Source organism: Gopherus evgoodei, chromosome 1 (genome assembly GCF_007399415.2).
Source record: "Gopherus evgoodei ecotype Sinaloan lineage chromosome 1, rGopEvg1_v1.p, whole genome shotgun sequence".
Classification (NCBI taxonomy): Eukaryota; Metazoa; Chordata; order Testudines; family Testudinidae; genus Gopherus; species Gopherus evgoodei.
In genome coordinates this window covers 111,302,114-111,317,514 of record NC_044322.1, presented here as the reverse complement: position 1 = coordinate 111,317,514, position 15,401 = coordinate 111,302,114, and the positions used below count along the sequence as shown (strand labels likewise).

General features: G+C 44.0%; 1 protein-coding gene across 2 annotated transcripts in view; it reads left to right on the top strand.

Annotated features, from left to right (window-relative positions):
- RASA3 (RAS p21 protein activator 3) overlaps positions 1-15,401 on the top strand; it is a 221,817-nt gene that overhangs the window by 161,247 nt on the left and 45,169 nt on the right. For both annotated transcript variants that reach the window (XM_030569135.1, XM_030569144.1), the window contains exon 6: positions 15,236-15,316. In XM_030569135.1, the coding sequence (XP_030424995.1) occupies positions 15,236-15,316 (81 nt within the window). The remainder of the gene's footprint in view (positions 1-15,235; positions 15,317-15,401) is intronic.

Below are 15,401 nucleotides of genomic sequence, written 5' to 3'. Positions count from 1 at the left end.
TTCTTTTCACACACTTTGCTTTGCACTTTCTGTCATGCTGCTACCTGCATTTGGGTCTCAGTCTCCTCTTAAAATCTGCTTCTTCTAAAAATCCTTCCTTCTCCTCACCAGTAATTTCTCTTTGCCCTCTCATGCTTGAACTATTATTCCATGTAATAAAATGTAGTACCGATGCCAAGGCAGATGTAATGGTCATTAAGTGCACATGTTTAAAATTCCACTAAGCATCTGTGTGCCTTGAGGTGTCTTCAACTAAGAGAATTTAACTAGATTTTTTTTTAATATTAACACTGCAGAATATCTTTTTATTCTTATTTGTCTTTAAGGGAGCTTACAGCTATTTTATAATTGGCTCATTAAATGATTTAACTGCTAATGAATTAACTTCCTGTCCTGCGAGAATGGTATGGTTGACACACAGTTTTTATTCTGCTTCCTTTATTTAGCATGCCAGATGGTCCTCTCTGTGTGTGCATTTTTTAAAAATATCTTTCTAAAGCTGTTATTAGGAGCCAGCCTTGGTATTTTGAGCCACAAAGTAGAGACCTCTCTCATTGGTTTTCATATTATTAGCAGCAGAAAAATGAAAAAAAAAATCCGTGAGTCAAAAATCCTTAAACTTTTATTTTACAAAATGAAACTCTGGAAAAAGTCCACTTTAGAGGACATCTCTTCAGTGACATAGGGTCAGGTTAGACTTATACAAGTGTTGGCGTTATTTTTCTTTTGCATTTAATTTAATTAAAAATTTCTTCAGATTTTGTTATTGTGGTTTTAATGTAATATTGATTCCTCTTTCCTAATAACTTCGTCTTAACTCATTTTTCTCTTACATTAGCCCTTTATTTATTCATTATACTTTATGTATTGTCTTTGTATAGGGTGACTAAACGTCCAGTTTTTAAAGAGAGAGTCCCATATTTAAGGCCTCCAGCAAGCATCCTGACTTTTTCTTAAAAATGGGCAAATTGTCCCGTATTTTCTGTCTCTCCCCCACCCCCATCAGTACTGGCGTGTCCTGCTGCTCACCAGCTGCCCACCCACCAGGGGTGACTGTGGGGAGGTCCAGTGGCTGACCACGGGGGTGGGTGTGCAAGGCTGGGGGCTGACCGAAGCTGCAGTGTGCAGGGCCGGACTGCTCCCCCTGCTGGTCTTCATGCAGCCCCCCTCCCCCCACCCCCACCTGCTGGCTCTTGGCCAGCAGGGCCCCACACCTGCATCCCATTTCCAGCCAGCACTGGCTGTGCGCTGTGAGCTGTGGTGGCTGGTGAGTATAGGCATGTGCCAGGCGGCAGTCAGCTATGTGTCAGCTTTGCTTCTCACCAATGTGACCTTTACAAGCTCCCCTCTCGCTTTCCTCTCCCTGATTTGCCCTTTTACCCCCCCCCCAACCCTGCTGCTGCTTCATATCCCCACCGGCAGGCACATCCCACTCCCAGCGCTGTGCGGAGAACCAGCCCCTGGTTGGAGCGCTCAGTTCACCAAGAGCCTGGCCAGCAGGCTCCTCCCTTCCCCCACTACCTCTGGCTGGTCTGGTGCCCTGGGAAAGCCCAAGACCCTCTGGCCCAAGGCGCTGGCCAAGAGGAGCTGAGCCCTGTCATAACCTTAGTCCCAGATTTGGACCTTAGCGTCCAAAAATATGGGGGTTAGCATGAAAACCTCCAAGCTTAGTTACCAGCTTGGACCTGGTACTTGCTGCCACCACCCAAAAAATTAGAGTGTTTTGGGGCACTTTGGTCCCCCTGAAAAACCTTCCCTGGGGACCCCAAGACCCAAATCCCTTGAGTCTCACAACAAAGGGAAATAATCCTTTTTCCCTTCCCCCCTCCAGGTGCTCCTGGAGAGATACACAGACACAAGCTCTGTGAATTCAAACAGAGTGACTTCCCCTCTCCGTTTCCAGTCCTGGAAACAAAAGCACTTTCCTCTTCACCCAGAGGAAATGCAAAATCAGGCTAGCAAATTTAACACACCCAGATCTCCCCTGATTTCTTCCTCCCACCAATTCCCTGGTGAGTACAGACTCAATTTCCCTGAAATTTCCCAGTAAAGAAAACTTCAACAGGTCTTAAAAGAAAGCTTTATATAAAAAGAAAGAAAAATACACACAAATGGTCTCTCTGTATTAAGGTGACACAATACAGGGTCAATTGCTTAAAAGAATATTGAATAAACAGCCTTATTCAAAAAGAATACAAATCAAAGCACTCCAGCACTTATATTCATGCAAATACCAAAGAAAAGAAACCATATAACTTACTATCTGATCTTTTTGTCCTTACACTTAGAAACAGAAGACTAGAAAGTAGAAACTACTTCTCCAAAGCTCAGAGAAAGCAGGCAGACAGAAAACAAAAGACTCAGACACAAACTTCCCTCCACCCAAAGTTGAAAAAATCCGGTTTCCTGATTGGTCCTCTGGTCAGGTGCTTCAGGGGAAAGAGACATTAACCCTTAGCTATCTGTTTATGACACGCCCCCCAAATTGCAGACAGTGGGGAAGCTCACTGGTGGCGATTTCCTTCTAGAACTTTAAAATAAACAGATTACTACAACACATGCACCTTTACATATACTACTAAATATATAACTAACAGACTTTTGCATTTTAAGAACACTTTTTAACTACTGAATTCTGGGAAACTCTCACGGGAGAGTGCATCAGCTACTTTGTTAGAAGCTCCTGTGATGTGCTGAATTTCAAAATCAAAATCTTGGAGAGCTAAACTCCAACGAAGAAGTTTCTTGTTGTTCCCCTTGGCAGTATGAAGCCACTTTAGTGCAGCATGGTCAGTTTGTAGTTGGAACCGCTGTCCCCAAACATATGGGCGTAGCTTTTCCAGGGCGTACACAATGGCATAGCATTCCTTTTCCCTGACTGACCAGTGACTTTCCCTCTCAGACAGTTTCTTGCTGAGAAACACGACAGGATGGAAGTTGTGATCTGTTGCTTCCTGCATGAGCACTGCTCCTATACCACGCTCAGATGCATTCGTGGTTACTAGGAATGGCTTGTCAAAGTCCGGGGCCCTGAGCACAGGGTCAGACATGAGCGTTGCGTTAAGTTGGGTAAAGGCCTTTTGACACTTATCAGTCCACTTAACTGCATTTGACTGGGTCTTTTTGGTCAGGTCGGTCAGTGGGGCAGCGATTTGGCTGTAGTGTGGTACAAATCGCCTGTAGTATCCGGCCAAGCCTAAGAAGGATTGGACCTGTTTTTTTGACCTTGGGACAGGCCACTTTTGGATAGCATCCACCTTGGCCTGTAGGGGGTTTATGGTTCCTCGACCCACCTGATGCCCCAGGTAAGTCACTCTGTTTTGGCCTATTTGACACTTTTTGGCCTTAACAGTTAGTCCGGCCTGCCTGATGCGCTCAAAGACCTTTTCCAGGTGTAGCAGGTGTTCGGGCCAGGAGTCTGAAAAAATGGCCACATCATCGAGGTAGGCAACTGCAAATTCTCCCAGTCCAGCTAGTAGACCATCTACCAGCCTCTGGAAGGTGGCGGGTGCATTTCGAAGGCCGAAAGGAAGGACATTGAATTCATACACCCCCGCATGGGTGACGAATGCTGACCTTTCCTTGGCAGGTTCATCTAGCGGTACTTGCCAGTACCCCTTGGTTAAGTCTATTGTAGAGATGAACTGGGCACGTCCCAACTTCTCCAATAGCTCATCAGTGCGTGGCATTGGATAGTTGTCTGGACGAGTTACCGCATTTAGCTTACGGTAGTCCACACAAAAGCGTATTTCCCCATCTGGTTTGGGTACCAGAACCACTGGAGATGCCCATGCACTGGTAGATGAGCGGATTATACCCATCTGTAGCATGTTCTGGATCTCCCGTTCTATAGCAGCTTGGGCATGAGGAGACACCCGGTAGGGTGGGGTTCTGATTGGGTGAGCATTACCTGTATCAATGGAGTGGTATGCCCGTTCAGTCCGTCCTGGGGTGGCTGAGAACAATGGGGCGAAGCTAGTGCACAGCTCCTTGATTTGTCGCCGCTGCAGACGTTCCAGGGTGGTTGAGAGGTTCACCTCTTCCACGCCACCGTCTTTTTTCCCGTCGTAGTAGACACCGTCAGGCCACTCAGCCTCATCTCCCTGGACTGTAAACTGACAAACCTGTAAATCTCTGGAATAGAAAGGCTTGAGAGAATTAACATGGTACACTTTAGGCTTTAGTGAGGAATTGGGAAATGCTATGAGGTAGTTTACAGTTCCCAGGCGGTCTTGGACCGTGAATGGCCCTTCCCATGATGCTTCCATCTTATGGGCCTGTTGCGCCTTCAAGACCATAACCTGGTCTCCTACCTTGAAGGAACGTTCTCTGGCATGTCTGTCATACCAGGCCTTTTGCTCTTCCTGAGCATCCTTTAGGTTCTCTCTAGCAAGGGCTAAAGAGTGTTGGAGGGTGCTTTGTAGGTTGCTTACAAAGTCCAGAATGTTAGTTCCTGGAGAAGGCGTAAACCCCTCCCATTGCTGCTTCACCAACTGTAATGGCCCCTTAACCTCATGACCATACACAAGTTCAAATGGTGAAAACCCTAAACTGGGATGTGGTACAGCCCTGTAGGCAAACAGCAACTGCTGCAACACTAGGTCCCAATTATTGGAGAATTCGTTGATGAATTTTCGTATCATGGCCCCCAAAGTTTTATTGAACCTTTCCACCAGGCCATTGGTTTGATGGTGGTACGGGGTGGCAACCAAGTGATTCACCCCATGAGTTTTCCACAGTTTTTTCATGGTCCCTGCCAGGAAATTAGACCCTGAATCTGTAAGGATGTCGGAGGGCCAACCTACCCTGGCAAAGATGTCTGTTAGGGCCAGGCACACAGTGTTAGCTCTGGTGTTGCCTAGAGCTACTGCTTCTGGCCATCGGGTAGCAAAGTCCACTAAAGTCAATACGTACTGCTTTCCTCTGGGCGTCTTTTTTGGGAAAGGGCCCAGAATATCCACAGCTACTCGCTGAAATGGGACCTCAATTATGGGGAGTGGCTGGAGAGGGGCCTTGACCTGGTCTTGAGGCTTACCCACTCTTTGGCATACCTCACAAGACCGGACGTACTTGGCAACATCCTTGCCCATCCCCTCCCAGTGGAAGGACTTCCCCAACCGGTCCTTGGTTCTGTTCACCCCAGCATGGCCACTGGGATGATCATGGGCTAAGCTTAAGAGCTTCCCCCGGTACTTAGTTGGAACCACCAACTGTTTTTGCGGCTGCCATTCTTCCCGGTGTCCACCAGAAAGAATTTCCTTGTATAAAAGTCCTTGGTCTATAACAAACCGGGATCGATTAGAAGAGCTGAGAGGCGGTGGGGTGCTCCGTGCCGCCGCCCACGCTTTCTGAAGGCTGTCATCTGCTTCCTGCTCAGTCTGGAACTGTTCCCTTGAGGCTGGGGTCACCAGTTCTTCCTCAGACTGTGGACTTGGGCTTGGTCCTTCTGGAAGCGATGTAGGTGATGGGGTTGTTTCCGTTGCTGGTGAACCGCTCTCCGCGGGTGCACCTGAGGGTATTTCAGGCTCTGGTTGAGCCTTTTGGGTATGGCTGTCTGTTGCTTCTGCCAGTTGTGGCTCGCTGGCGCCCACTGGCGTTGAGTTTGAAGATGGGGTTGCAATTGCTGGTGCTGGTTGCTGTTCCAGTTCTGGGCCTGGGACTGGAGATGCTGTGGCTGTTTCAGTGGTAGGCATGGAATCCGGGTCCACTACCTCTGTCTGGGTCTCTGGTAACACAGACAGGGCCTCTGTGGACGGCTCAGGAACAGGAATGGATCTGGAAGCTTGCCTGGTTTGGCTACGTGTAACCATTCCCACTCTCTTGGCCCGCCTCACCTGGTTGGCCAAGTCTTCCCCCAGTAGCATGGGGATAGGATAATTGTCATAGACTGCAAAAGTCCACATTCCTGACCAGCCTTTGTACTGGACAGGCAGTTGAGCTGTAGGCAAGTCTACAGCTTGTGACATGAAGGGGTAAATTGTAACTTTGGCCTTTGAGTTGATGAATTTGGGGTCAACGAAGGATTGGTGGATAGCTGACACTTGTGCCCCCGTGTCTCTCCACGCAGTAACCTTCTTTCCGCCCACTCTCAAATTTTCCCTTCGCTCCAAGGGTATTTGAGAGGCATCCGGGCCTGGGGATCTTTGGTGTGATGGTGGTGTAATGAATTGCACTCGCATGGTGTTCTTGGGACAGTTGGCCTTGATATGTCCCAGTTCATTACACTTAAAGCATCTTCCATCTGATGGGTCACTGGGCCGAGGTGAGTTACTGGAGACTGGTGAGGTGGAAGGGTAGGGTGTCTGTGGCTTTACTTGGGTGGTATGCGGGGTCTTTGGCTGTCCTCGGTTGTAGGGTTTATGGTCTGTGTGCCCCCTGGGGTAATCGTTCCCCTTGACAGTAGCTTTCTTGCTTTCTGCCAGTTCCATCCATTTGGCTCCAATCTCCCCCGCCTCAGCGAGATCTTTGGGTTTTCCATCTTGTATGTACCGTGTGATGTCTTCAGGAACACCATCCAAGAACTGCTCCATTTGTATGAGGAGGTGCAGTTCTTCCAAGGTTTGAATGTTGTTTCCTGTTATCCAGGCCTCATAGTTTTTTGCAATGTAGTAGGCGTGTTTGGGAAATGACACCTCTGGTTTCCACTTTTGGGTTCTGAAGCGCCGACGGGCATGATCTGGGGTTATCCCCATTCTGTATCTGGCCTTGGTTTGAAAAAGTTCCTGGGAAAGCCCAAGACCCTCTGGCCCAAGGCGCTGGCCAGGAGGAGCTGAGTCCTGCATGTGCCAAAGCCCCACACAGCACTGGCATGGGGAAGCCACTCTGCCTCTTAGCTAAATTCTGGAGTGGTGGTGGGGGAAGCCATTTCTAGCCTGTTCACACCCCAGACCTGCAGGCTTCACAGCACCCTGCAGCCGCAGGTGTGTGTGTCACCTCTCCCCTATGAACCCTAAAGCCTTAAAGATAAGAAGGTAAATAAAAAGAATCTAACTACTCAGTATTTCTTAACAGGGGCTCAGTCAACTTGATGTTAATTTGAACATTTGTACTACATAGTTCTGATTGATTGCCATTGAAGTAACTTGAATATGAGTAATTTTACCAGCTGTCCCGTATTTAGCATCGGGAATTATGGTCACCCTATCTTTGTATATTAAGAACATAAGAACGGCCATAGTGAGTCAGATCAAAGATCCATCTAGCCCAGTATCCTGTCTTCCGACAGTGGCCAATGCCAGGTACCCCAGACAGAATCAACAGAACAGGTAATCAAGTGATCCATCCCCCATCGCCCATTCCCTGCTTTTGGCAAACAGAGGCTAGGGAGACCATCCCTGCTCATCCTGGCTAATAGCCATTGATGGACCTATCTTCCATGAATTTATCTATTCTTTTTTTAACCCTGTTATAGTTTTGGCCTTCACAATATCCTCTTGCAAAGAGTTCCACAGACTGACTGTGCACTGTGGGAAAAATATTTCCTTTTGTTTGGTTTAAACTGCTGCCTATTAATTTCATTTGGTGGTCCCTAGTTCTTGTATTATGAGAAGGAGTAAATAACACTTCCTTACTTACTTTCTCCACACCAGTCATGGTTTTATAGACCTCTGTCATAACCCCCCTTAGTCGTCTCTTTTCCAAACTGAAAAGTCCCAGTCTTATTAATCTCTTCTCATACGGCAGCCGTTCCTCACCCCCAATCACTTTTGTTGCCCTTTTCTGAACCTTTTCCAATTCCAATATATCTTTTTTGAGATGGGACGACAACATCTGCACGTAATAGTCAAGATGTGGGTGTACTATGGTTTTATATAGAGGCAATATAATATTTTATGTCTTCTTATCTATCCCTTTCTTAATGATTCCCAATGATTATATTGTCCCTGTAGCATTGTAAAATTTCGCTTAAAGTTAGGCACATGGTAAAGGACTTTGCTGAATTTAGGTCATAATGTACACAAACGAGGGCAAAGTTAAAGCTGGCTTGTAATGTTAGCATTGGCATTTCCCGATTTCTCTCCTGAGTTGTGTTTTTAATGGAATTTTTAGGGTTTTTTAGGAGAAGAATCAGAATAATTTGCCTTTAGTATTTGCCTAGGTCATCTGGCTATACTCCACTAGTAAGCCAAAAGTAGAAACCAGGCTGACATACCATGCCATTGAATATATTATGCATTGTGTGTGTGTAAAAATCTCAGTGTCCCAAGGCTCTCAGATATTCATATGGAAAACTTTGTGAAGGAAACAAGGAATACCGTGCAGCCCTTTCCCTGCTAAGTTAGTGCACATTTAAAACGAGTGAAATTTTGTCCCCACTCAAGTCAATTACTTGAATGGAACCAGGATTTCACCCAATGTCTCAGACTGGAACTACTTTATGAATATTGCTCTTTCTTTTTCTTCACACACACGTACCCACACAACATGCACCCTTGAATAACGAGAAAGGTATGGAATTTTCAAATAATTGATTCTCTTTTAAGGAAGGGATAGGGAGTCTACATGCTTGGATTACCCTGCTGCCTTCTGTAGCTCTGCTGAATGATTCACTGCATAGGGAAACTTTATAAAGGCAGCACCATTTGCTGGGGGGAGGGATAGCTCAGTGGTTTAGCCTGCTAAACCCAGGGTTGTGAGTTCAGTCCTTGAGGGGACCACTTAAGGATCTGGGGTAAAATCAGTACTTGGTCCTGCTAGTGAAGGCAGGGGACTGGACTCAATGACCTTTGAAGGTCCCTTCCAGTTCTAGGAGATAGGATATCTCCATTAATTAAAAAAAAAATTAAATTATTATGTAGGCAATTGGTAGTGATTACACCTCATGATTGGAAGCCCACATGCAGCAGAAATGTTAATGTTGTCAAATGTGAGCTATTTTGTCTTCTGTTCAGAAATGTTTATCCTTCCTTTACCTTCCCATCCCCATGCATTTTAGTATCGCTCAGTCTAAAGAACAGGGACTATTTCTAAAGTGTGTGTGTGTGTTTTTCTTTAGGGAATTTGCCCTTGCAACAGTTTAGGTTATGAACCACACTGAAAGCTGAAATCATTTTGTTCTTGTTCTTTGAAACCTGCTAATTTTTATAAACCACAAGCAGAAAATAGTGAGGCAGCTGCATTAAGAGTTTTCTCTTGTGGCCCACCACTATATCCCAACTTCTGTAGTTGCAAGGGGTAGCTCAGTTACTATCAGCTCAGCTATAGACTCTAACAATGGTCAGTAACTATCAGATGGACTGGAAAGGTTCTAACAGCAGCAGCCAAACATTGTGTTTGGGTCTCTTTAGTCACACAACTTGTGTTAGGTACAAATACCTTGCTTAACTTCTCATTTCCATTCATTAATTTAGCACTCATAAATAATGTTAATTTTGCAAATAAGGTAAAATCATTTCATTTTTGACTGATTTTTTTTAAGTTGGTGCCCAGCCACCATCATTCCCTTATAGAAGAAGCGAATGAGTGTTCTGTGTAGTTTTTACACAGGTATGTTTTATCCAGCAGAATCAGATCTTAATGTGATTGTTAGAACAAAGTTGCAGCTATTCATTCTAACACCTTTGTTGCTTGTGGATTACAGCAACTGGCAGAGGTGGGATTATTCATTTACCTGACAACTTCCTTATGACAAAAGAAAGGGGCCCATAATTCAAAGTAGTTCTGCAGTTACAACATTTTTTCACAGCTGATGAAAGTGCACTAAAGCTGTGAATTAAACCCTGTTGTGTTTTGCTGAATTTTATTGCATCTCTCACTGGTGCTCAACAAAATGTGGGAGCAATTATTAGCCTCCCTTCAAGCTTCCTTTCCCCTCCCTCAAATCAGAAACTCAAGTCTGTTGCATACTTTCTCTGTCCTTAGATGTTAACAGCTTTTAAATTACCTGAGAGGCATTGGAGCAGCTTATGTCAGCATCTGTTTCCTGTTTTTCTACATATTCTTTCTTTCAAGGTTGTTTTTGCTTTTCTCATTCCCTCTGCCCACACAAAAGAAACAGAACATTTACACTTGAACTCAAACTCATCTTGACTGTTCAAGTGGTGCTCTGCTTCATGGTTTTTAGAAGAAGTACTCCTACTAAAAGGGGCAGAATATTCTATTCGCCCACGGGTGTGCTTTCATCTTAGACTTCTGATATTTCATCCTGTATTGCAGGAGACCTGGACTGGAAATGATCCATTCATGAACAGTGGGAAAATCTGCTCCCTGAAATAAACCACTTGAGATGGTGTTTCATTTTCTTGGCCATCCTTAAGGGAAATCAGAGTGGGCATGTGCTTGTCATTGGTACATGGTTTTGAGTGGGAGTAGACTTTTCTCCCCTTAATAATTGTTCAGTTCAATTAGGAATGTGATTTGGTCACACTTTTAGTAATATCTGTGCTATTTGAATTTAAAAAGTAGAACTTGCTGAAGGTGATTGGTTTTAGCGTGCTTAAAATAATTCCAAACATGTGCCCCTATTTCTACTTCCTCTAGACTAGAGGAACCACTCCACATGCTCTCTGATTTGTGGAGATAAGAGGACTCTTCCAGTTCCACCTTGCTCAGCGCAGAATTTGTGGCTCGAATTCAGGTCCTATATGGCAACACGCTGCAGTGTCAGCAGGCTGCTAAGCCAGACCTATAGAGGACTTCTTAAGTCTCTTGTCTATACAGAAGGTGCATACATAAAAGGGTTATAGCGCAGAGCAGAAATAAAACCAGCAGGTGAATATCCAATATGTCTCCTTCTAGGCAAGGTGTCTGTTTCTGTTGATTTTGAACTTCAGTTTCACCAGAGTATTCAGAACCATATAAAGATTTTGCCTAGGAGTAAATATTTTAAGGTTTGGAATTTAAAAACTGTACCGTGTCTGGCTTTAGTTCAAAATATGAAATTTGTTCTTCCATGAGAATTTATTTAATAACGTTAAGATTTGAAAAATGTCCTCATTTTTGCTGAGTTGTTTACATTAAGGCCAACTCTATATATACACACACACACACCCCCCTTTATATTACACTTTTACAGGAATTCTGCAGTAAAACAGCATGTGTCATTACATACCATATGTTCCAAATTCCTACGCCTGTGGATAAAGCTAAAGAACATTAGCTGTAACTTTGAATTTTCTTTTATTAATTGTCACAAACTTAGCATTATTTTTGTACACTAGTAATCTGTGCATTGAGGTGTTGGAAAAATAGTAAGAATAAAGTATGTTAGGTATCTTACAATGCAAATAAAAAGACAATCCAGCCCAGAAGGGCTTAGGGCAGGGTCGGCAACCTTTCAGAAGTGGTGTGCCAAGTCTTCATGTATTCACTCTAATTTAAGGTTTCGCGTGCCAGTAATACATTTTAATGTTTTTAGAAGGTCTCTTTCTATAAGTCTATAATATATAACTAAACTATTCTTGTATGTAAAGTAAATAAGGTTTTAAAAATGTTTAAGAAGCTTCATTTAAAATTAAATTAAAATGTACAGCCCCCTAGACCGGTGGCCAGGACCCGGGCAGCGTGAGTGCCACTGAAAATCAGCTCGTGTGCTGCCTTTGGCATATGTGCCATAGGTTGCCTACCCCTGACTTAGGGTCATAGGTACGACTCCATGGGTGCTCCAAAATTAGTGGGTGCTTAACACCTACGAGCAGCCAAGCTCTTCCCCCCCCCACTTCCACCCACTGGCATCCCTGTCAAACGGCTCCCCCCCCCCCGTACCTACTGAAGGCTGCAGAACAGCTGTTCCGTGGAATGCAGGAGGCACTGTGAGAGTGAGGGGAGGGGGCGGAAAGAGGCAGGGCAGGGGTAGGGCAGAAAGAGGCAGGGTAGGGGTTTAAAGGAAGGGTTAGAGTAGGGATGGGTTCTGGAGCTGAGCAGGGGGTTGAACATCCCCGGGGAAAATGAGAACTGGCGCCTGTACTTAGGGTTTGTCTACATGGGAAAGTTTTCTGTTATACTAGTATAATTATATCAGTATAGTTAAACTGGTATAACTCTGTGTGGACATTTTTATTCTGCAGTAAATGGCCCTTTGTGAATGATCTGGAATAAAAGGGTAAACAGTGAGGTGTCAAAATTTGCAGATGATACAAAACTACTCAAGATAGTTAAGTCCAAAGCAGACTGCGAAGAGTTACAAAGGGATCTCTCAAAATTGGGTGACTGGGCAACAAAATGGCGGATGAAATTCAGTGTTGTGTGACAAAGTTCCTCCTCTACCTTGGTGGGTCCTGTGCTGATTGGCAGATTTGCTCACCTCAGAGATTCACCATGTGGGTCAGGAAACAGCCTAGAGACCTTCCCCTCTGGTAGAAGCCACAGTCCAGGTCAATTTCTCCTGTGTCTGATCAGGAGTTGGGAGGTTTAGGGGGAACCCCGGGCCCGCCCTCTACTCCAGATTCCAGCCCAGGGCCCTGTGGACTGCAGCTGCAACTCCCTGGGCTACTTCCCCATGGCTGCCTCCCAATACCACCTTTATCCTCACCACAGGACCTTTCTCCTGGTGTCTGATAATGCTTGTACTCCTCAGTCTTCCAGTAATATGTCTTCTCACTCTCAGCTCATAGTGCTCTTGCTCCCAGCTCCTCACATGCACACTCCAAACTGAAGTGAGGTCCTTTTTAACTCAGGTGCCCTGATTAGCCAGCCTGTCCTAATTGATTCTAGCAGTTTCTTCTTATTTGGCTCCAAGTGTCCTAATTAGCCTGCCTGCTTTAGTTGGTTCCAGCAAGTTCCTTTTTGTTCTGGGACTGCCCCTGTTACCTTACCCAGGGAAAAGGGATCTTCTTAATCTGGGACTAATCTATCTGCCTTCTAACACTCTCCTGTAGCTATCTGGCCTGACCCTGTCACAATTGATAAATGCAAAGTAATGCACAATAGAAAACAATGGGGTCTGAATTAGCTGTTACCACTCAAGAAAGAGATCTTGAAGTCACTGTGGATAGTTCTCTAAAAACATCCACTCAGTGTGCAGTCAGTCAAAAAAGCAAACAGAATGTTGAGAATCATTAAGAAATGGATAGATAAGACAGAAAATATCATATTGCCTCTATATAATTCCATATTATGCCCTCATCTTGAATATTGCTTGCAGATGTGGTCACCCTATCTCAAAAAAGATATATTGGCATTGGAAAAGGTTCAGAAAAGGACAACAAAAGTGATTAGAGGTATGGAACGGCTTCCATATGAGCAGAGATGAATAAGACTGGGACTTTTCAGTTTGGAAAAGAGACGGCCAATTAAGAGGGATATGATAGAGGTCTATACATTCATGACTGGTGTTCAGAAAGTAAATAACGAAGTGTTATTTACTCCTTCTCATAACACAAGAACGAGGGGTCACCAAATGAAATTAATGGATAGCCGGTTAAAAGCAAACAAAAGGAAATGTTTCTTTACACAATGCACAGTCAACCTGTGGAACTCTTTTTTTTGCCAGAGGATGTTATGAAGGCCAAGACTGTAACAGAGTTCAGAAAGGACCTATCCTCCAGGAACTTATCTAGTTCTATCAGTGGCTATTAGCCAAGATGGTCAGGGATGGGGTCCCTAGCCTTTGTTTGCCAGAAGCTGGGAGTGGGTGACAGGGGATGGATCACTTGATGATTACCTGTTCTGTTCATTCCCCTTTAAGCATCTGGCATTAGCCACTGTCAAAAGACAGGATACTGGGCTAGATGGACCTTTTAACCTGACCCAGTATGGCCGTTCTTAGGTTCTTACACTCTTATTCCAGAATCAGTGTGTGTCCACATGGGGAATTTTGTCAGTATAACCATATCAGTTTATATTGATATCTTATACCATATAACTTTCCCATGTAGACCAGTCCTTAGAGATTTTCATTGACTAAAGCAGCACCAGTGTCCTACACAGTTTCATTAGAACTGATACGTTTGCCAAGTTGCAGTGTGAAAACACATGTTCATTTATAAAAATTGCATCTTCCCTCAACTGGAAATGACATCTATTTAAACTACCATCTTCCCTCTCCGCTTCACCAACTACTGTAGATTTTGCTGCTGTAGTCACCTGTGCAATGGAGAGTCGTGTGTGTGTGTGTGTGTGTGTACACATAACACTCATATTGCAAACAAAAGTTATACATAAATATAAACAACACTCACACCATAAACAAAAACCACCTAAATAAATTTAAATTCCAAAACTCTAGTAAGCCCAGGGTTATGTATTGACACACAGTACAGTGTAATTTGATCCAGTTGCAAAGGGAAGGGGGTACTTTAAATAGATCAAACTCCTGCTTTTTGCCTCTCTCTTCTCTATGCATTTCAAACATGAGCTGCCTCATCACACCCATCTCTCATCACTTCACTTTCTAGAACATTTATTCCTAACCCCCCCTTTTCCCTCCCCCAAAAATCAACAAACTCACCTATTCAAAAATGAACTTGTTTCAGAAGGGAGAATCCTAGAGGCTGTTGTGCCTTTTTCACCAATAAGTGCTACATTCCTTGAGAGCTTTTTAAATTGTGAAACCTGAAACCACACTAACTTATATTAGTTCCCTCTTTGGGTGAGGTGGAAACATGGACGTTAGAGCTGTAAATTTTTCATCTTAAAAGATTCCTTGCTTGGAGGAAGTCAGAGCAGGGTGACTCAACCATTCTAGTTGCATTCTGTCCCTTTGGTATCACATCACTAACTTCTTGAAAGCAGAACTGAAAAACATGTTTGTTCATTCTTTCTGAGTTTTGTTGTTAGGATGTTTTACTGGTTTGGGAAATGATGGGTTTGTCATGATTGGCTGTGTGTTCTGGCATATTGCATTTTGTTAAAGTACATAGGCCTTTGTGCATGTAACACTGTGAAACTATTTGTCTGATACCAGGATCTTTCTGCAGTCTTTTCTCATCTTAAACAGTGTTTTTTTTACATGTACAAGTAAACAGTGATTGATATGAACTCTCATAAGAATGTCACTATGTCCTCCATACCTATAGCGACTTTCATGAACTGTTGATTGTTACTGATGTTTAGGGTGTTGTAAGAGACCTTCAAATTGACTCCTCTGTAGTTTAATGTTGGCTTCTGACCTTAATGATGGTATTACTTTAAACTGGGAAACAATTGTTTGGTCTAAGACAAAAGAAAGGATACAGGATCATGCTAGCACCATTTGTATCCCTTAATAAGGAGCACTCTGAAAATGAGAAGACACTAACTTTGGTTGTTCCTTCAAGCTCCTCTTATTTTGTCTGGTTCTTTTTTGTTCTTCTTTCAGAGTTCTAGAATGCAAAGGCCTCCCAATAGTGAATGGACAATGTGATCCCTATGCCACAGTTACCTTAGCAGGACCATACAGGCAAGTATTGAAAACTGAAGAGCTTCCATTTTGTAGGGCTTCATAACAGATGGTTTGGGTTTTTATTTATTAGAAATCTGCATTC